The sequence below is a fragment of the Microtus oregoni genome, unplaced genomic scaffold, assembly GCF_018167655.1.
Source record: "Microtus oregoni isolate MIOR12 unplaced genomic scaffold, Mior012 000011F_ref0000422, whole genome shotgun sequence".
In the NCBI taxonomy this organism is placed as follows: domain Eukaryota; kingdom Metazoa; phylum Chordata; class Mammalia; order Rodentia; family Cricetidae; genus Microtus; species Microtus oregoni.
The window spans coordinates 22299912-22322987 of NW_024543070.1; the positions used below are offsets into that span (position 1 = coordinate 22299912).

At 42.7% G+C, this 23076-nt stretch overlaps 1 protein-coding gene across 6 annotated transcripts in view; it reads right to left on the reverse strand.

Annotated features, from left to right (window-relative positions):
- Sap130 (Sin3A associated protein 130) overlaps nucleotides 1–23076 on the reverse strand; it is a 64554-nt gene that overhangs the window by 38186 nt on the left and 3292 nt on the right. For all 6 annotated transcript variants that reach the window (XM_041660383.1, XM_041660380.1, XM_041660382.1 and 3 more), the window contains exons 3-11: nucleotides 13395–13627; nucleotides 12385–12543; nucleotides 11191–11302; nucleotides 9971–10095; nucleotides 7303–7427; nucleotides 2611–2758; nucleotides 2397–2487; nucleotides 2108–2212; nucleotides 683–824 (exon numbers count right to left, since the gene is read on the reverse strand). In XM_041660383.1, coding sequence (XP_041516317.1) covers nucleotides 683–824; nucleotides 2108–2212; nucleotides 2397–2487; nucleotides 2611–2758; nucleotides 7303–7427; nucleotides 9971–10095; nucleotides 11191–11302; nucleotides 12385–12543; nucleotides 13395–13627 — 1240 coding nt within the window. The remainder of the gene's footprint in view (nucleotides 1–682; nucleotides 825–2107; nucleotides 2213–2396; nucleotides 2488–2610; nucleotides 2759–7302; nucleotides 7428–9970; nucleotides 10096–11190; nucleotides 11303–12384; nucleotides 12544–13394; nucleotides 13628–23076) is intronic.

Below are 23076 nucleotides of genomic sequence, written 5' to 3' on the forward strand. Positions count from 1 at the left end.
TTCTTGCAGTGTACTGACTTTGCATATCCAATTCTGAATAAAGTTCTTTGCTATTAAACAAAACAAAAAACCCAAAGTATTTCCTTATATTGTTCACAAAAAAGTGCCTTTATAATTGAATATTAATGATGAAAAACCTCACCTTCATTAATGTTAATCTAGCCAATCACAGGACTAATAGCTAGCACGTACTCTCTGATGGTGAGATCATATAGCTCCTAAAATGTAAAACTTCAATCTAATTGTGAGGAAACACTATGACAAAACCACATTGCTATTCTACCAGATATCAATGCTCTGAAAATGTCAAAAGGAGGATGGAGCTATACAACTGTTTCAGTTACCCACAACTGCTTACAAGAATGCATTGTTTTTAGGAGAAACAAACATAAGAACTTAGCAATAAAGGTTATAATCCTGCAATGTAATCTTTAAAAAAAAAGGTTAAAAAAAAAAACAAAATAAAAATAAAACAACCAAACCCAGAAACAAAACAGAACTCAACAAAACAGAGAAATGGGTAATAGGAGAATGTCCACCACAAGGATAAAAACTTAACAAAAATATACATTTTCTAATACTAACATAGAAATTATAGAATCTATTATTTTTCAGAAGGGAAAATCTGTAAAAGCAAATACTGACATGTGAGAGGAAGAGTAACTGAGACACTGTCTCCTACCTGTTGTCATTTCGGGTTTCCATGGCCACAGGATTTGGAGAGGCACGATGGCCAGAAATGGGAATCAGGCTGCTCCGCTCCGAAGGGTAATCAGGCTGTATCCGAGGGGAAGTGTGTGTGATCTGCTGGGGCACCACCTTAGCTGTAGACAGTAAACCATCAATTCCATTACCACCCACTGGCAAGCCAAACATGGCTAGCAGTGTTGTTAAAATGCTAACAGTTTGCCGGGCAGTAGTGGAGCACGCCTTTAATCCCAGCACTTGGGAGGCAGAGGCAGTTGGATCTCTGTGAGTTTGAGGCCAGCCTGGTCTATAAGAGCTAGTTCATCATTAACCTGTCTGACTGGACAAGGGCTACACCAAAGGCCATGCACACCGGAAGGGGGGAACTCGTGGGGTAGCAACCCTAGACAACAAAATTACTGGTAACTGGGGAATGTTGAGAGAAGGAGAAACGATCTTCTGCAGGAAAGACCTCCCCGCCCACCACTGATTATCCAGTGGTCAGTCAATCCTGAGATTGTGTACAGATAGGTAACATTATACGGATAGAGCAAACTGTGTATTTGGGTGTGTGTGTACACATGTATGTATATATGTAACAATTATTTAAGGAAAAGAGGCCATGACTCTGTGTAGCCCTAACTGTCCTGGAACTCACTCTGTAGACCAGGCTGGTCTCAAACTCACAGAGATCCGCCTGCCTCTGCCTCCCAAGTGCTGGATTAAAGATGTGCGCCACCATAGCCTGGCAGGGCCAAGAATTTCAAAAAGAGCAAGGGGAGTGCATGGGAGGGGCTGGAAGCAGGAAAGGGAAGGAAAAAATTATGTAATTGTAATTTCAAAACAAAAAATTATTAAAAGGCAACAGATGATGCAGAAGCAAGCTAAATTGATTATGATACTGTAAAAAAGGAAAGGCTCATCTGCAATCAGTGCTTTCAATAAAGTCAGTTAAAATGAAAATATAAGAATCTAACTCTGGAGGCTGGGAGCAGTTCAGCTGGTGTGGACTTGCTGTGAAGCACAAGGACCTGAGTTTAGATCCCCAGAAACCATGCAGGAAGTTGGGCGTAGCACTCACTGTGTGCCTGCAATCCCAGCACTGAAAAGACAAGAGACAGGCAAATTCGTGGGGTGCAATGGCCAATGAGCCTAGCCTCATTAGTGAGCTCCAGGTTCAGTGACAAGACACTGTCTCCAAAAAATGAGTTGGTATGCATATATATATATATATATATATATATATATATATATATATATTGAACACACACACACACCCCCTAAAAAAACAAAAGTCAAATTCAGAGTTGCTTCGAAAATCAACAGTATGAAAACAATCCTACCACCTCTGACATGAAGGCCTGGTCATATGGGCTGGAAATCCCACACAGGCTTTTGTGTGAACACGCACAACACTTACCAACTGGGATATTTGAGGTGGTCACAGCAGTAGCATGGGATGAATGGGAGGGCATTGTCATGGTAACAATTGTACTTGTGGGAGCTTGTGTGTGCGACACAGATCCTGAAAGGAGGGTAAAAAGAAGAGTCCTTAACAGTCGTCTCCCTGTTCGCATTACACACTCCTAAAACCCAGGGAAAGCTCTTGGGGAAAGGGAAGAGTTTTCCTCTGAAGGGGCAAAGTGAAAAACAAAAACTAACTCACCGCTCCTTTCTGCCTGGCACAAAGAGCAGGACCACTTACTTACCAGCTGTGGTTGCTGAAGGAAGGGTGTTGGTTGCCAAAATAGGAGCTACTGTAGCTGCAGCCACTGGTGTGCCAGTACTGAAGATGGTTTTCTGTGAGGGACCCCAGGACACAGTTACACACAAGAACACTTCACACTGCCAGGCCCTTTAACAAGTCGTGTGACTCAAGTTTATCTGCAAGCATCCCCCGGCGGTTCTTCACCCCGATTTTACCTGAGCCATTGTATGGAGCTGCTGTTTCGGTGTCCCTAATGCAGGATGAGAAGGTAGTGTGATTCTTGTTGTCACATCGCGAGACTGTGCAGGCCGCTGGATACTAATGGCTGCCGATGGTGGATGCTGGATAGATAAAGTGGGCCGACTGTGGGGAGAGAAGGCACTGCGTGATTTACAAGTTGTCCACAGACACAAGAAAGGTAGTCAAGGTATCTTGTTCTTCTGATTATACAAACCCTGTTTGTGCAGTTCTTTCGAATTTATAGTTAAAAATAATACTTGGTCTTCAATTTTACCAATGAAATAAATGACCCTGGGGTTTCTCTCTTGTGGCGGTCATCTTGCTTCAAATAGTAGCAATAAATACCAAAAATGTGTAAGTTAGTTCTAAGTCCGTGATGCAGTTTATACATGTATTCTGTGTATGTACACATACACGCTACAGAACATGTGTGGAGGTTGGAGAACATGACGGACTTGTTTTTTTCCTTCTACCATGTGGGTTCTGGGACTGAGGCAAGAGGAGAGCAACTTCACCTGAGGCCACTCCCCTTCCCCCACAAACCCCGTGCTGAAGATGGGACCCAGGGGTTCTTGAATATGCTGGGCAGGGGCTCTACTAATACTTATATCCGAGGTCTTTACAAACAGAGTCTACTTTGTAACCCACTTGAACTTGAGATCTTTGCCTTCTAAGTTACAGAATTTTGGATGTACTCTTACTGATATTTGAATGGACATTCTTATAACAACTACATTTCTCTGTGGAAAAATTCAAAGACAATGAAGCTCTCATATTATGAATTTTTGACGAGTTTCTTATGGAAACATTCCAGATAACTATGACTAGTCTTATGCAGATACTTCAAGTACTGACCTTTTCCCTAGTTTTATAACATCTGTATAGGTAGAAAAACCTTACTCAAATACAAACTTACAGTTATGAGTGACTAACAAATGAAAGGGGTTCAAACACAGACTACATGCCAGACTCACTGGTAGCAAGCTACTAAAATTGCAACAATAGTAAAAGACTAAAGTTGACTTCTCAAAGAAAAGGGGTATATGAAGTCCAGTGGGTGGGGTATATGATTTTATGCCTCAAGAATTGAGGCACCACTGAACCAGGACAGAGTGGGCCTGAGGAAGCAAGCTCCATGGGAACAGAAGCCAGGAGCCAATCCAGTCCCAGGATGCTGGCGGACTAGGAATGAGCCAGCGATCTCCACTGGAACAGGTACAGGGGAGTAAACACTGAGCGAGTGAGCCAGAGCCTGAGCCAGAGACCATGAGGGTCCGGACCTGGATCTGGGATCTTCAAGGGAGTAGACCTGAGCCAGGACCCCTGTGGGTCTGGGCGTGAGTCTAGGACCTCCCATGAACTAGACCTGAGCCAGGACCTCTGTGGGTCTGGGCGTGAGTCTAGGACCTCCCATGAACTAGACCTGAGCCAGGACCTCTGTGGGTCTGGGCATCAGTCTAGGACCTCCCATGAACTAGACCTGAGCCAGGACCTCTGTGGGTCCGAGCACTGGTCTGGGACATCAAAGGGAATGAATAGGCAGAAACCTGGAACCTCTGCAGGTCCGGGCACTGGCCTGGCACCTCAAAGGGAATAGGCAGGAACCTGGAACCTCGATCATGAACATGCCTGTCAGGTGGGCTACACCTGCTGTAAGTCCACCTCTAGTGGTATTGATACCCTGATCTCTGCAGGCACCCACACTCATGTGCACATACCCATACACAGATATACACATTTAAAAATAATCAAAACAAGTCTAAAGTAATTCAAATTCACTAACAAAAAGCTTTCACAATCATCCCTCAGTAACCAGACCTAACCTCCCTGGCTCTGTAATTTTTCTTAAAACAGGTCTCTATGTTACCCAGGTTAGTCGCAAACTCCTGGATTCAGGTAATCCCCTACCTTAATCTCCTGCGTATCTAAGATGACAGGAGTACACCACAGCACCTGGCTCCTGTAAATTTCTCTCTCTCTCTCTCTCTCTCTTTCTCTCTCTCTCATTTTTTTTTTTTTTTTTTTTTGGTTTTTTGAGACAGGGTTTCTCTGTGGCTTTGGAGCCTGTCCTGGAACTAGCTCTGTAGACCAGGCTGGTCTCGAACTCCCAGAGATCCGTCTGCCTCTGCCTCCCGAGTGCTGGGATTAAAGGCGTGCGCCACCATTGCCCGGTTCCTGTAAATTTCTTAAGTCTACAAGCATCCCTTTCAAACCTCCAATCATCCCATGTACCTATGCAGCTCGCAGTTTGTCTGAGCAAGAGATACACCTTGTATCTTCAACTCTTTTCTTTTGATTTTATATTCCCTTTGGTCTAGATGAATGCTGGTTCTCCGGAGAATACTCTCTCCAGCCCTCTGCACTACTGTGAGCTAATGCCAGGCAACAGTAATGAAAAAGGCCTAAAATGGTCTGGCTCTTATTCAAAAAAGTATGTTGAGGATGGTACTGCTTTACCGGACATACAAAGGTTTCTGCTCTTACAGAAACATATTGGTTTCATTATGGAAAATGAAGATTTTAAGTATTTTCTTACCATTCCTTAGTATATAATATCAAATTAGGACGTCTCTAAAGTATATTGTGTTAGACTGCTTGATTTGCATGCCTGAGAAAAAAGTAACAAATGCTGATGTGGATGTGGAGGAAGAGGAACTTTATTGCTGACAGATGTAGAAACTGGAATAATGGAGGGTAGAGGTTTCTCAAAAACTAAAATTACAATTACCATGAGACTCTGTTAATCCCCTCCTGGACACGTTCCTAAGACCCCTATCCTACCACAAAGATTCTTGTATAGCTATGTTTATTATAGCTCAACTCATAATTATAAGGAATTAAGTCAGCTTAGAAGTCCATCAACAGATGAATGGATAACAAAAAGGCAGTACACAATACACACGGAGTTTTATTTAGTAATAAAGAAAAATGACATCTGCAAGGCACTGGATGCAACTAGAAATTATTAAGCGAGGCAACCTAGACTCAAATGACAGGTACATTCCCAATTGCAGATCCTCGCTTTTAAATTTTATGTATGTAATATGTGGACACAAGTGTGCAGGTCTTGAGACTAGAGCGAGGAAGGACAATAGCATACATGTGATCTGATGTGGAAAGGAAACTAGTAGGCATGAAGAGTACAGGATGTGGTAGGGGGAGGGAGAGAAGAGTAACAAGGAAAAGCACCAAAACCATTTCAGGGGCTAGGGAGGCAGTTCTGTGGAAAAGCACAGGCTGTGCAAGATGAGAAGCTGAGTTTGAATCCCCTGACCTCACAAAAACACAGAAGATAGAGCTTGGCTGGCTGTAACTCAGTGCTCCTACAGAGATGGGAGACAGAGGCAGGAGAACTGCTGGAAGATCAAAAGCCGGCTAGTCTGGTATATACTAAGAAGAAGGAAGAGTAGGTGGAAGGCTGGAACAGACACTGGCTTGCCCTCTGATCTCCACATATGCTTTGGCAATGTCACCGCTCCATTCACAAATGTGCAAGTGTACAAAACAGTCATACCCATGAAACAAAAAAATCTAAAAGCCCAAAACCAAAATGAATTATGGCTGTAAATTACAAGACTAGAATAGAATTTCCAGCAATTTTGCAAATTGCCCTAAATATATTTCTGTCATTCTGTTTATTTATATTATATAAAGTGGCATTCAGTATTGACAATTATAAAACCAAAGTATCAATCAACTCTGTACAACGTTGAAGATGCTTTGAGGATGTACTGAGCCAAGAATTAATTCCTTATGCAAAAATAAATAGGCACATTCACTTCCTTAGTATTGAAACTTACTTCATGATGAAACGTCATCTTTAATAAATGGTGAAATTATGTATATACTAAAGAACTGCTTCAAAATAAATACGTTTCACTCTTTCTTTAAAATTTATTTTTATTGCTGGATGGTGGTGGTGCAAGCCTTTAACCCTAGCGTTCAGACAGGCAGAGGCATGCAGATCTGAGTTTGAGGGCAGCATGGTCTAGAGTGAGTTCTAGAATAGCTAGGGCCGAGAAACTGTCTTGAAAAACCATAAAGAAAAAAAATTAGTGTGTGTGTGTGCGCGCGCGTGCGTGCCCTTGAGGACCAGAAAAGGCATCAGGCTCTGGAGAGTTAACTTCCAATGTGGGTACTGGGAACTAAACTGAGGTCATCTGAAGAGCAACAAGCATTCGTTCACTCATTTCCAACAAGGACTCTTAACTGCTTAAGTATCTCCAGCACCTTAAAATATATTTTGTTAGGATTTATTATTAGTAAATGTTTGGTTTCTGTACTTATTTTTATTTATTTATTTATTTTATTTTTTCTTTTTTTTCTTTTTTTTTTTTGATTTTTCGAGACAGGGTTTCTCCGTAGCTTTTGGTTCCTGTCCTGGAACTAGCTCTTGTAGACCAGGCTGGCCTCGAACTCACAGAGATCCGCCTGCCTCTGCCTCCCGAGTGCTGGGATTAAAGGCGTGCACCACCACCGCCCGGCAGTACTTATTTTTATATCTATATATCCAGGGTCATATGAAAATTTCTTGGTTGAAAAAAGTTTAAGAAGCCCTGATCTAGAGTACGACTTAGAAAGCATTGTAATTACAGAGTTAAATGAAGGAAGGAAAGCAAACAAGAGGGGAATGGCAGGGCAGCCCCTATATATACACCTATAGATACCTTAGTGCTGAGTCAGCGGCATGCGCTGCCGTCGTAGTGATGACAGGGGACTGAGCTCTGGTGGCTGAGACCGTTGCTACTACAGCAGGAGGGATCGTACTGGAGGTGGTCACAGGTGGACGAGACTAGACAGGAGAGAAAAAGATACTTTACTTAAAGCAAAAAGCAGAATAAAAACAGCAAACCGAACACTGAAACTTAATTTGAAACTCTGGCCTCCATATGAGTATGTCTGTGCCCAGATGGACATTTTTTCTGGGTATGTTATTACAAGAAAAAGATCAGAATTAAAAAAAACAAAACAAAACCCAAAACAAATAAAAAACCCAAACAAACCCAATTGCCAGGAACTCTGGTACATGCCTATAATCCTAGCACTTGAGAGGTTGAGAGAACTGTGAGCTTGAGCTGAGCTGGGCTACCTAACCTATCTCTAAAACCAAAAAGCAAAGGGGTGGGAGTGGGAGAAAGGACGCACATGTTAGAGCAGGACACATGCAACGGAGTGGAAGACTTGTAAATGCAAGGTTCTGGGTTCAATTCCCAGCACGGCTAAAAAGGTAGGAAAATTCTTATTTTATACCGGGTGTGGTGGTATAAGCACTCAGAAAGCAGAGACAGGTGGGTATTTGTGAGTTTGAGACCAGGCCAGGAATACATAGTGAGGCTATTTCAATGCAACCAAACACTCCTACCTTGTTTAGATAGTCCATGACTTTTTAATAAAACTATAGTAAAAGAAGTATAAACTGGGATTTAGCTGTTTGGCCTAGCATCCCTGTAGTCTACTATGGTGCTGAGTGGACATTCAAAATGTCATACACCCAAGTGCTTTCCCCAGAGAGCCTATGAGGCCAACAACTCTGGCCAAATGGGGACACAAAGGGTAAATGGGATGACAGACTTCTGTTACAAGAGTGAAGGTGGGAAAGGGGGAAAGCCTCAGGTGTTGAGACGCCTTCTACATTTTCATACAAATATTTAGTCCTAACCTTGTTATTGTCTGTGTGCAAAATCTGAAAAAGGAGCCCCACAATGGCATCAACCATTTGTCCACTGTCCCTCCCTAGTCCAATTGCCCGAGCCCTGATTCACCCTTTTCCTGATTTTTATAAATGCAATTAATCACCATATTCTGCCCATTCTTTAAAAACGTATTTTATACTTTCTAGCCGTTTTGCACGTGTGCATACATGTATAACCCATTCATGTGTTACTGTACTCCAGAGTGTGGCGTGAGAGGGTAACTTATTCTCTCCTTCAGCATGTAGGTCTAAACTGAACTCAGGTTATCGGCTTAGGCAGCAAGTACTTTTACCTACAGAGCCACCTACCTGCCCTACTTTAACCTCTGCCCTTACCCGTTGCTCCTGCTTTGTACAGCTGCCCACCTCACACCAGGGCCACTGCTCCTTCTTTCTCCCCCATAGGTGAGTTCTGTGACTTGGTTCTCAGCCTTACCTCCCATGTGTTGAGATCACAGACATGGCCAAACCACCTTTGCTTTTTGTTTTCTTTTTTGAGACAGGGTCTCTCTGTAGGTCTGGCTAGCCTGGATCCCAGAGACCTGCCTGCCTTTGTTTCCCAAGAGCTGAAATTAAAGGCATGCCCTATCACACAAGGCCACATCTGCTTTTTAAAGACCATCTAAGTCACAAATACTACCGCTTTTTTCCCTGAAAGTACTAGAATTTCCACCTTCAATATGTAACCAAGCTGGACGCATCTTAAGATTACTTGATCACAAGTTGCAGCCTCTACTATCTACAAAATCAAGTTCACACTCTCCATCTTAGAGTACTTATTTTAGAAACACCACTAAATCTCCTTCTTTACTTTTTCTGACATTTCCTTTGAGATTTTAAAACAATTTTTATTTTATGTGTATGGGTGTCTTGCCTGCATGAATGTCTGTGCACTACATGCACACAGGGCATGTGGAGGTCAGAAGAGGGCATTGGATCCCCTGGAACAGGAGTTACAGATGGTTGTTAGCTACCATGTGGGTACTGAGAATGGACCTGGATCCTCTGAAGAGCAGCTAGTGCTCGTAACTGCTCATCCGTCTCTTCTGCACCTGCATCTCCTTCTGATACAGAATAATTCTATTAGTACCGAGACTACAGAATTCCTTGAATAAAAGTTGGAACTAAAAGAGGTTCAAGTGTAGCTTAGCTACTAGTGCGCTTGCCTGGCATGCAAGAGGCCTTGGGTAAGACTCTCAATATGAAAAAGGAAGGTAGGTACTACCAGAGATGCATTTAGTAGTTGAACTGGCTAAAAAAAAAAAAGACATATATTTATTTATATGCATAAAGTGTATATAAAACTTTTAGGTGTTCACAGCTCTCTCTAAATTACAATCCTTCTCCACTTGAGCTAGCCCTCACTGAACACTATCTATAGCCACCGCTTCCTTGCTACTGTGCAGGTCCCTCTTTACTTTTCTAGCATCAGCTGCCTAACTCACTACTTTCCCAGTGAATTCTTATTATCCCTGCTCTACACTTGCCCTGCTCAAAGGACATCCTCCAAACTATTCAAAGCCTTGAAAACTCAACTGAGAGAAGTAACTCAGCTGTGGGGTCGTGGGCTCCCTCAGGGTCTGGCAGAGTAACAGCTAGAAGGCACTGTGGCCTGCTGGCCAAGTCCCTGACCCACAACATGCCTGGATTGGCTGGTGAATGAGGTGTTGTACTGCTGGCTGGGCCGTGGCAGCATTTGGCAACTGTGAAGTTGGCCTCAAGACTGTGGTTACTTTAGAGCTGGACATCACAGCAGCAGCAGCTGCACCTGAAAAGAAAAAAATTATCAGTATAGACATGCTACTTAATAAAGTCAATTGTTGCCATAGGAAACACATAATTGCTAAAATCTGGCAGCATGTGGATTTTCAGCTCCAGGATACTATATAGGTACACTTCTTATTTTATTATGAAGAGAATTAGAAAAACATGTATTCAAAGTTTGAGCCTTTTTTTAAAAAAATTGTTTATTTGTATTTTAAATTGCCATTGGGAAGGATACAAGTAACAGTCTTGTTTGGTGCCAGGAGAGTGGCACTGTAGAGTCACTGCCTAGATTCTGATTAAGGCTTCAACACTTTAGCCACCTCCTCATGCTGCCTTTGTTCCCTTAGTGCAGACATCAGCTTTGTTAAAAGGCATTTCCACTACGGTAGCTTTGATAGCAGACTTAGTGAAGACAAGCTGGGAATTGCTGTGCTATGCTAGGACTGAGCAAAGCTGGTTTTGTCAGCCTGGTTTTCTTCAACAGTCTCACTTTCTAAAACAAGGTTAAAATGCCTTAAATTTATTTCAGCTTACTTTAACTTACTTGTAAGAATAAGTTACAATCTTGTTGCAATGAATATTACAAAATTTAAAACATTTTCAGTAAACTTAAAAAAATATTAGAAGCCAGGAGTGGGTTCAAACCTGTAATTATAGTAAATGGAAGGCAGGGGTAGGACAACTACTGTGAATTCGAGGCCAGCATACTATCAAGTTCCTGGCCCACTAGAGCTACGCAGCAAGGCCCTGTCACAAATACAACACAAAACAGCCAGGAGTGGTGGTGTGTACTTGTAATCAGTATTTAGGAGGAAGCCTTAGGAGGACCGCAAGTTTGAGACCAACCAGGGTTACTTAGGAAGACTGTCTCAGAATGATAGCAAAAATTTCTTTTCCTGTAGGTCTACACACAGAGACTTTTTCTAAGAAGCACACAACAGACCATGTTAAGATCTGTACTGTTTTAGGTTTATCTCTATTGCTCTGTGACTTTAGGGTGACAGTGTACATTGTACATGATACATTCTGTCACCCACCTTCTATCAAATGTGCATCTGCTACAGTAGTTCCAGAATTTGAGCAAAATGTTTGTTACCTCGAGGTAAGTGGGATGCTCCGATGTGAAGAGGGGGCCCGGGAGCATTGCTGCGGATAATGGACATCTGAACATTTGTCGTCATGATGTGATGCAGGTTACTGGGATGTCCCTAGAACAGGAGAGAACGCAATTTTCACATGGGTGGTCTTAGCCATTATATATACAGATCAGTTTCCTTCAAATAGGGTGAGTTTGTTCTTTACAGTTTTTTTCCCTTTTTGCAGTTTTGAGGATTTCCAGGGCAAAAGCATACAAAAGTGGGTGTGTGTGTGTGTGGGGGGGGGGGCGCAGGGTCTCTCTGCCAGTCCTGAAACTTGCTCTGTAGACTAGGCTGGCCTCAGACTCACAGAGATCCTCTTGCCTCTCTCTCGCAAATGCTGGCATTAAAGGTGCACGTCACTACGCCCATCTTTCTATTTCGTTTATTTTATTTAGGTCTCTGCATCCATTATTCTTTGTACTACTGAAGATTTCTAGATCCATGTCAGTTGGTAGCCAACAGATAGCCCTAAGCATCCCAGCTCACTGACATGGGTGCAGCTCATCTGGCAGTCCCGGACTTCTGAGATTGCTTAGGAAGATGTAAGACTGAAAATAATTCGGGGCATCTTTTTCTAATATTAATCTTCTTGAAAACACAAAGGAAAAGAATTTTGAGGCTTAGTTTTTTCACAAATAAGTGTTATAATTCAAAGTATTTATTAACTCAACTATGCAATTTAATGGATGCAATTAAAATTTCAAGTTAAAACAAGAGTCTTCAAAATAAATGCTCACAATTAGAAGGCTACCTGAGGGAACCTGCCAGCCCCAAACACACAGCTACCAACCTCCAAGAAAACCCAGGATACGCCCAACAATACCGTTGGGAGGTATTCTCGATGGTTCAGTGCTGTTTCTTCTAATCAAGCACACGGGCACTTGAACACCTCTAGGACATGGACTGCACATGACTGTATTTGTGATCTTACAGTGAAGGCAGTGCCTGCCATAGTATGCTCAGCAGATACAGCCTACCTACTAAGCAGCCTGGGTTTTACTCCTTTGATTTCAATGCTACTGTTTCTCTGTGGGTATCAGAAACTACTTAACTATTTAGGATAGTGTCCAATGTGTCCTGGAGTTCCATACATAATCATCAACAACTGGAGACTGTAGCTAGAAAACTAACAAATTAGGGGGGAAAATAACCTGTTGTCCACTGATTGTTGCCACTGGAATGGCTGAAGCTTGAGGGATGCTGTTCTCCATAGTGACAGTAACCTGTCCTGGAACTTTCGGGGGAAGTGATATGGTAGAAGGAGGAGCAGGAGCAATGGGCCGGCTAGGCATGGTGGGCTTCGGCGGTGGCTGCAAGCAGAAGAGCACAGGAGACACGTCAATAGCTTTGCTCCTGAGCTGCACTCCACGTCCACAGCACAAATCCAATCTGGAGAGTGGCACACACGATTAGACAGGTATCGTATGCTCTCCTGCCAGTGGCACGGCTTCTCTGCAGTACTGGTGATTTTTACAGTACAGAGGAAGAAGTGCACAAACAAGACTAAACGTCTCACTCAGCCCCACATTAAGTACAAAGCAGAACTGGGCCTACAGCCCAGATTTGTACTGCTCACACTCTATCCTTGTCTTCCACACAGTCGGGCAGAAGCAGACAGAACTCTCAGTAACCAAAACATGAACTTACTAACACACAGAGCAACATGCTCAGATACCTCCAGATGAATCAGCTATTACAGAGTGCCAGGCTAAAGCTCACTTAGCATGTCTGCAAGCTGAACAATTATCATTTATGTAACAAAGTTAAGATATGGTGGAACAAACCTGTAATCCCAGCAACTGGGAGGCAGAACCAAGATAACTGTCAGAAGTTTTAGGCTAGCTTTGTCTACACGGAGAATTCCAGGTTAGCCTGGACTGTAGTATCATACTGCGTTTCAAAGACAATCAACCCCATAAAAATACAACAACAATAGCAACAACAGCAACAATGGGTAACAGAAAAGGTCCTGTGATTACAACTGCCCAGCACAGTCTATTACTGTAGCATAGCAAAGCCCCAAATTACAGGGGAGTCTGAATGGACAGCCAAAAAGGAAAAGTTCAAGGAGCATCCTAGGACACAACTAAGATTGTTAGCTTTGCTACAAGCGCTAGCTGCCTTCAGCTGTGGCTCAGTGCGACTCTTTAAACTCTGTTACCTTCATAATCCCGTCTGAGAACAGTGGTACTGCTGGTGTCAGATGTGCTGGCGGGGCCGTCACTGCGACAGGGGTGGCTGATGGGACGGCATGGTGTGCAGGCAGCATCTGTACCTGTGGATAGGGCCTTACCACCACTGGCTCCTGCTTCTCTTCCCGGGGTGGCAGGGAGCTGCTAGTGCCCACATGCTCCCTGGTACCGACATCTGCATCTCGGCCAGACTCATCGTTAACTAGTAAAGATAGTAAGATGGAAAAGGTATTATTACAATTTTCTAAGATTAATCAATATAACACAGAGTATCCTTGCTGTCAAGGAATGAAACAGTGACCAATTCCACAGGATGCTGTTTTCTTCGTCGACAAGAGGCCTCATTATTGCAGTCCGGACAGCCTCTAATTTGTGATTCTCTCATCTAGCTTCTGGAGTGCTGGGGTTATATGTATATGCTGTTACTGATTCTCTTACAAGGGTTTCTACCATTCTAGCTTTATAGTCCTGGTTGACCTGGAACTCATTATATAGTCAGCTAATGCCATATTTGCAGCAATCTTTCTGCCTCTGCCTTCCAAATGCTGGGATTATGAGTGTGCCCCATGTCTAAGACATGTACGGTTTTCTTTTTTTCTTTCATTAATAAGTTCTTTGTCTACATGTGTGTGTGCCTGGTGCCTGTGGAAGTCAGAAGAAGGCATCAGACATTCTGAAACTGGAGTCAAAGATGGTTGTGAACCATCATATGGAGCTGGGAACCAAACCCAGGAACTTGCAGAAACAGCAAGAACACTCAATAGCTGAGCCATCTCTCCAGCCCCTTGTGAGGCTTGTTCTAAGTGGAGCCAAGAGTCAAAACTGTGGGATGTAAGGTTTCCTCTGAATATGAACACAGGGTTTTGACAGTCATTGAAAATAAGCTCAAATAGTAGTTCACTGGGGGAAAGACACCTCCTGCCAAGGCTGACTCCCGAGTTTGATCCCTAGAACCTACATAGTAGAAGGAGAGAGGCAATACCTGCAATTTTCCTCTGACTTGCACACACACATGCCCACAGACACAAACAAAATTAAAACAAAAAAACCCTCTAATAGTTGAAAGCATATGATAGGATACAGTACAACTTCATTTAAAATGACTTGCTTATTTTTCAAAAGAATGTGTTATTTTGTAGCCCAGATTGGTCTCTATCTTGTGATCCTCCTGTCTCAGCTTAAGTGTTTGAGATTACAAGTACACACCACCATTATTGGTTAAAGTTTTAAAAACTTGGCATTCAAAAGATGTTTAATCTTCAATCTACAAAAGTGCCCTGCCTGCAAGATATACTGGTACAATAGTAGCACAATGTTTGTGATGGAGGAAGGTCATTGGCTAATAAAGGAACTGCCTTGGCCCATTTTATTGGTTAGAAGATAGGTGGGAGGAGTAAACAGAACAGAATGCTGGGAGGAAGAGGAAGTGAGCTCAGACTCCACAGCTCTCCTCTCGGGAGCAGACGCCTGCCCCGCTCCTGGGCAGACACACGCCATGAAGCTCCGACCCAGGATGGACTAGGCTAGAATCTTCCCGGTAAGACCGGTTCTCATAGATTATTAGAGATGGGTTGATTGGGATATCAGAATTAGCCAGTAAGGGCTAGAGCTAAAGGGCCAAGCAGTGTTTAAATGAATACAGTTTGTGTGTTGTTATTTCGGAGCATAAGCTAGCCAGGCTGCCGGGGTGCTGGGGATGCAGCCCCGCCGCCCCTAATACTACATGTTTGTGGGAGTAACCAGCAAATATCTGATTTGAGTTCAAGTCCACTCCACGAGACAGAAGTCATGCCTCATGCTGCTTGGGTAGCCAAGAACCTGAGACTAGACAGGCCATGGCTCTACTACTGCTCTGCTAAAGGAATGTAGCAACAAATTCTGCTGAGCTCATTTAAGTCACTGTCTTCTCAGGCATCATCAGAGAAGCTTCCTCCTGCCGGAGATGGGAACAAATATGGAGACCCACAGCCAATCAATATGCAGAGTGAGAGATCGAGAAACACTAAGTCCTAAATTAATCCATCGAATTCCTTCCCTCAGGTCTCAGGGAACCCTGCAGAAGAAGATGTGGAAAGAGTGTAAGAGCCAGAGGGGATGGAGGACACCAAGGAATCAAGGTCTTCTAGACACACCAGGCTGGTGTACATACGAAGTCACAGAGAGTGTGGCCACATGCACAGGGTCTGCACCTGATGGGGTCCTACAGCTGGGAGACGTGGACACACACCCCATCCCTAATCCGTAATCAATCTCCAGTTGATATCCACTTGCGTTTCCTCCAAGGGAGTCTCACGGGAGACGAACCATGCCCAGCAGTAGATGGCCAAGCCCAATGAACTCACTGGCTTCTTTAGAGGCTCTTTGTCTAATGAAATTAAGTCAGGGCTCCACCCCCACCATGACTTTACAGGTCCTTTGTGTGAATGCACCTCCCGGTTCTGGGTTTCTGTGGCTTCCTGTGGCGTGGGAGAGTAGGTTTCCCTGCATCCATGTGCAGCTCTGGTGCTGTCTTCAGCACTTCTTCCTGTCTGCTTGTTCTGTCATCTTACGATTTGGTTTTGATTCATCTTATTATTCCTCGGATGTCTGTTTGTTTTCTAAAGAGAAACAGGGTGTGGATCTGGAGGGGAAAGGGGGGGAGTAACTTGGGAGGAGTAAGGGGAGGGAACTGTAATCCGAATAGTGTATGAAAAATATCTCTTTTCAATAAAAGGGAAAAAGTCCTGTGAACTCCAAGAATATTGGCATTAACAAACATGAATACTTTAATACAAAAGTCTGTTAAGTATGTTTTTTAAAAATGTTCTATTAAGGGCTGGAGAGATGGCTCAGTGGACAGGAGCACTGCCCGGTCTTCCAGAGGTCCTGAGTTCAATTCCCAGCAACTACATGGTGGCTCACAACCATCTATAATGAGATTTGGAGCCCTCTTCTGGCCTGCATGCAATCATGCAGGCAGAACACTGTGTACCTAATAAATCTCAAAAAAGTTCTATTAAATAAAAAGTATTCTGTTAGATTTATAAATTCAATATTATATAGCAAAGATAAACTTGATTTTTTTTTTAAAAGATATTATTAAGTCAGGGCTGTGTAGCAATTTCCTCTAAACAAACCTTTCCATCTTCAAAAGAATCTGGGGAGGTGAAACAGTCTACTGTGCATCTTATCACACTGAGGAAGTAAACCACTCAGAGGCTTCAGAAAGTCCCTGAACTGACAAGACTTGCCCGGCTTCTCCTCCTCAAACACAGATGAGCTGTAAGGACTGTTGAGAGACACCCAGTGGTAGCTAAGGAACCTAAAACAGGCAGAGCAGCCTGGGAACTGCTGGTAGGTCTGTGCAGTGTGCTCCATCCTCCAGCTTATGAGCTGTCACCCATGCTGAGGTGGGCTTTGGTGAGATGGTCGTCTCTGTGTCGTGTCTGCTCCTCTATTCTCACCAATATTTTCTATAATTAACCCCAATAAAACTCATTGGTTTGCTGGGCAGTGATAACACACACCTTTAATCCTAGTACTCAGGGAAGCAGAGGCAGGATGATCTATGAGTTCGAGGCTAGCCTGATCTAGAGAGAGAGAGTTCCAGGACAGCCAAGGCTACACAGAAAAACCCTGTCTTGACAAACCAAAAAAACTCAGCCAACCTAACAAACAAAAACAGAAACCCAAACAACAAAAACAACATAAGACCTCACTGGTCAAGGTGGACTTTGGTAGAACTCTTACTTTGGCCTTCTAGTGGTTCCCCATGTGTGGTTAGTGGACATTTATTTAGTCATGTCTCCCCAGGAACAATGACAAGAACCAAACTCACCCAAAATACCAACACCCAGGTAAAAACCAAAACACTACTGCCCCAGACACCTGCCACTCAGTTCTATGAAGGTCATCACCCTTCCTAAGATGTCCACTATTCTACTTTCTAACCCTAGGTTCGTGCCATTTTGAGCCCTACACAGCTAAACTTATGACAGACATACCCTACTTCCTTACAGATATGATGGGTATACTACCACATGCAGGCAGAAATTTTTCATTCTCAGCATGTCACAGTAGGTCAGTCACTATGTGAGTAAGTCATAGGTTATCTGTCTTCCTGCTAAGAGACATTTAGGATAGTTTTCAAGCTTTGCTATTATAAATGGTAGTGCTAATAATATTCTACTGGCTACAAACAAACCTATTGTTGTCATGTATAAATTATAATATATGACAGTTTTTTTGGAGGGTATAGTATATGCAGGTGAACTCATCTGTTCTGTGCCCTCTGGAGGCCAAAGGTTGACAGTGTTTTTCTCTACTTCTTTCCACCTTATGCTTTGAGGAAGGGAGAGTTCGCCACGTTGGCTAGAGCCCCTGGGAGCTGCCTGTCTCTGTGCCCCAAAATGCAGTTATAGGTATGTGTCCACATGCCCATCTTTCTTTCTTTTTTTTGGGGGGGGGGGTTCGAGACAGGGTTTCTCTGTGGTTTTGGAGCCTGTCCTGGAACTAGCTCTTGTAGACCAGGCTGGTCTCGAACTCACAGAGATCCACCTGCCTCTGCCTCCCAAGTGCTGGGATTAAAGGCGTGCACCACCACCGCCCGGCCCCATCATTCAACACGGTGTGGGGAATCTAAACTCAGGTCATGCTTGCACACCAAACACTTTACACCATCATCTCCTTAGCCCCCACTTCCTGCATCATTTGTAAAACGCTGCTGCTGTATTATTTATGGTTATTTTAGGTTATTCCGAAAGCCCCAATAAACTCTTCACGAAACTGCTTCTGAAAGCACAAGAGCTGAATGAAATGATTTCTGTTCATTTTCTTTTTAGAAGGTTTTAAAAATGATGTGTGTGTGTGTTTGTGTGTATGTATGTTGACTGCAGATGCCCTTGGAGTCCTGAAAGGGTGTCAGGTTCCCTAGAGGTGGAGTTAGTTAGACACAATTGTGAGTCACCTCATGTAGGTGCTGGGAGCTCAACTTAGGTCCTCTACAAAAGTAGGAAGTACTCTTAACAGCCGAGTCATCTGTCCAGCTGCAAGTGTATTTTTTATTTTACACACAACTGACTTGACTCTCCAGAGGACTCAGAAATTTTACAGTTGAGATTTGTATAATCACTTGACTGAGTTACAGTGTACACACAATAGTGCACTGGTTCTCAACCTGTGGGTCAAGACCCCTTTGGAAAACACAAACATTTACATTACGATCCATAACAGTAACAAAATTACAGCTATGAAGTAGCAACAGAAATAATTTAAGGTTGGGTTTTACAACATGTGGAACTATATTAAATGGCTGCAGTATTAGCAAGGCTGAGAACCACTGCAATAGTATTTCTCTGAAGAGAATTCAATGGCTTTTTATAGGATCTTTATCAGCACTCTTGTGAGCAGATGGTGATGTAAAATGTTAATGTTTAACTGTCTAAGAGAGTGTCAGAGTAGTTTCCACTCTGTTTCTGCCAGCAGTGTTTGCGGGTTCCAGGCCTCTCCATCTCACAAATCCTTGATACACACACAGCCATTCTAGTGGATGGATAGCATACATCTAATTAGGGCTTGGACTAGGATTGTCACAATGACCAGCAATGCTCAACAGTTTATTATTTTTTTAATGATTAAAAGCCATTTATTTGATGTGGGAGTCCCCTCTGTGTGCTGTGATTACCATTAATGAATAAAGAAACTGCCTTGGCTTGTTGATAGGGCAGAACTTAGGTAGGTGGGGAGGATTAGACTGAATGCTGGGAGAAAGAGGGGCGGAGTCAGGGGACATCATGGATCTGCTGCTAGAGATAGACATGCAGAAACTTTCCTGGTAGGCCACAACCTCATGGTGATACACAGATTGATAGAAATGGGCTAAATTTTTATATTTAGATCCATGGTACATCTTGAATTAATTTTTACTTAAGAAAGCAATGGTCAAAGTCTATTTTTCCCCATATGCTGGTATTTTGGGGCTAGCTAGATAACTCCTATGTGAGACTGATGACCTGTGTTTGATCTCCAGGTCCCAGGGTAGAAGAAATAAGCAAATCCTACAAAGTCGTTTTCTCCCTCCATACTGGTATGTTTATTCCAATTCATGTCCCTATTTATTTACACACTTCTGTTAAAAAAAACTGGCTATATCTGTCTATCTAGAAATGACTTTCCATAAATGACTTTCCAGACAGTTTACTTTATTCATCTATATTATGTCAATACTATACCATCTTGATTAATGAAGCTTTATAATAAGTTGTGAAATGATTTTCCTTTCTCTGGGGTCATAACTGCTTTAAAAATCCTTAAACCCAAGCGAGGCAGTGGTGGCACACACCTTTAATCCCAGCACTCAGGAGGCAGAGGCAGGCATATCTCTGTGAGTTCGAGGTTAGCCTGGTCTACAAGAGCTAGTTCCAGGATAGGCTCCAAAGTTACATAGAAACCCTGTGTAGGGATTGGAGAGATGGCTCAGTGGTTAAGAGCATTGACTGTTCTTCCAGAGGACCTGAGTTCAATTTCCAGCAACCACATGGTGGCTCACAACCATCTGTAGTGAGATCTGGCGCCCTCTTCTGGCCTGCAGGCATACATGGAGGCAGAATGTTGTATACATAATACATATTTTTTTTTTTAAAAAAGAAACCCTGTCTAGAAAAACAAAAACAAACAAACAAACAAAAATCCGTAAACCCTTTGGATTTCCCCATAAATTTTAGAATCAGGCTCTCAAGATTATATAAAAAAGTACACAAGGGTATTATGATTTCTTTGCATATATATAATGTCACTTAGGGAAGAAACGATGGTATTGAAAATATTAAGTACTTCAATTTGTGATCATAAAGATTTTTTATTTATCTAGTTCTTTAAGATCTCTTGGCAATATCCCATTTGTGCCAATATCTCAATGTGTTTGACTTAAATATATTATGTTAAGATGGGGTCTCACTATGTAATCAAGGCTGGCCTGGAACATTCTATATAGATTAGGGTAGCCTCAAGCTCACCGAGTCTGTTTTGACCTCCTGAGTACTGGGATCAAAGGAGTGTGACACCTTACCCAGCCTTACAAGGATTTTCTTCAATCTTTCCTCTATCACTTTTTGTAGCTATTGTAAACCAACATTAAACAACAAGAACACAAGCCACTAGTGTCTAAGCTGGGAAGGGGATTCAGTCAGTAAGTGCTTGCTACACAAGCACAGGACCCGAGTTTGGATGCCCAGTGCCCACAGAAGAGATGAGCATAGTGGCACATACCTGTAACTCCAGTCCTTGGTGGGGATAGGGGCTGCAAGGCAGATCCCTGAAGGCCAGTGGCTGGCCAATCTAGCTAAATCCATGACTTCCAGGGTCAATAAAAGACCCTGTCTCAAACATTAAAGATAGATAGTGACCAAGGAAGACGTGACATGATTTTTGGCACACACATACAAACCCACACAAACACATACATAAACTACAGACCCATGAAAAAATGTCTATTGTCAGTATTCAGACATATAATGAATTTTTGCACATTGATTTTGTAGCCTATTATTTTACTAATGCCACTTATTCTGACAGCTTTTTAACAAAAGAATAATGTTTTCTGTGTATATGACCATATTATGAATAAAGGCATTCTATCTTTTATGTCCGATTGATTTTTTTTTTCTTTCTTTCTGAAACAGGGTTTCTCTGTAGCTAAGGAGCAAGTCCTGGAACTTGCTCTGTAGACCAGGGTAGCCTTGAACTCACAGAGATCCACCTGTTTCTGCGCCCCAAGAGATGGGATTAAAGGTGTGCACCACCACTGCCCAGCTATTGTTTACTTTCCTGGTCATCCAAACCAGGAAAAAAAATTATGAAAATGGACAGTTTCCTAAGCTTTCCCAAAGCCTATTTTGGTCCATGTAGATAGATTTTTAACAATGTTATTTAACTGGAATGTATTAATCATTACCCATTAGACTATTTATTAGGGAATTCATTTATGTGTTTCCTCCACACATTTATTCTTTATTTATATGGGAGGGTTGGAGTTGCTGAGGAGGAATACCAGAGATCTGAAACATTCAAGATAAGCACCGTGCCACCGAGTTATATCCCAACCACGAGTCCACTCATTTTCAACAAAACAGAATCTGGGAGCATTAACTATTTCTACTTCCTAATTTTGAACATACACTTTACATTTTAATTCCTGGCATGCTTAGGACAGACCCCAGATCATCTCTCCTGAAACAGAGAAATATCTACGTAGGTGAAAACTTCCTCTCTTCCTCCATCCTCCTCTTTTATCGTGACTAGGATCTCATGTAATACAGGACAGTCTTGGATACGCTATGTAGCCAGGGTTGGTCTTTAACTCCTGACCCCCTTTCCTCTGCCTTCTAAGAGCTGGGGTTATAAACTTGTACCACCATATCCCATTTATGTGGTGCTAGGGACGGAGCCCAGAGCTTCAGTCGGCTAGGCAAGCACTCTGTCAAGAGAGCTGCATTGACAGATGCTTAAAAAGAAGGAACCTCCCGCCGGGCGATGGTGGCACACGCCTTTAATCCCAGCACTCGGGAGGCAGAGGCAGGCGGATCTCTGTGAGTTCGAGACCAGCCTGGTCTACAGAGCTAGTTCCAGGACGAGCTCCAAAGCCACAGAGAAACCCCGTCTCGAAAAACCAAAAAAAAAAAAAAAAAAAAAAAAGAAGGAACCTGAATAATCATGAAGCTATTATATCATGTTGTACTAGTTAATCCCAGACAACATTTTTTTTTTTGGAAAATGAATTTGATTTACTTAAGAAAATAAAAGGAAATGGAAAACAACAACAAAAACTTGATTTGGAGAATGAAAAGAGAAAGTTACAAACAAACTGTTCAGGAAAAATTTCAAAAAACTATTAACTTTTAAGCTGGTCTTGAAATGTACGGGAGGCATCAGAGTGTGAGGGTGAACTATGGAAACATCTAGAAGGAAGTCTTAGCATCAAGCCGCACACTGCCAAGCTCCAAAGACAATCTGCTTTTCTTTTTCCATAGGTACAGCTAGCTCTCATTTCTTTCCCTTCAAAAACCAATGTTCTTAGCTCCAGCTCTTATGCTAAAGACGCTGCCAGAACTCTTTTGGGGTAGGCAGTGGTCTCACAATGTCCATGGTCTTGTACTTGCTTTCTAGCCAAACCAGCTATATTGCTTAAACTAATTAGCTTTCTTCAACTGCTCAAGTGCTTGGGTCACAGATGTGCCACCATTAGCCTAACAAGAAATAAAGAACTTTAGAGGCTCTAAGAAAAGTTGTTGATTACAACCTTGCACAATATCCATTACAGTAAGTATGTACCTACAAAGGTTTATGAGACACACAGGATCTGAAACATAGTAGAAAAGAAAGTCAGCAAAGACATTCAAAAAAATGGCATTTAAGGTGGTGGCACTTGGGGGGCATCTCTGTGAGTTCGAGGTCAGCCTGGTCTACAAGAGCTAGTTCCAGGACAGGCTTCAAAGCTACAGAGAAACCCTGTCTTGAAAAACCAAAAAAACCAAAAACAAAGGCATTCAAGATGAGTCCTCAAGGAAGAACAATTAGACAAATAACTAAACCTGGAAAAGAAGAAAGGCAGTGCCATCAGAGAAATGGGAGCAAGACCTGGGCCAAGTTAGCAGGAAGTAGTCAAAGCAATAGAAA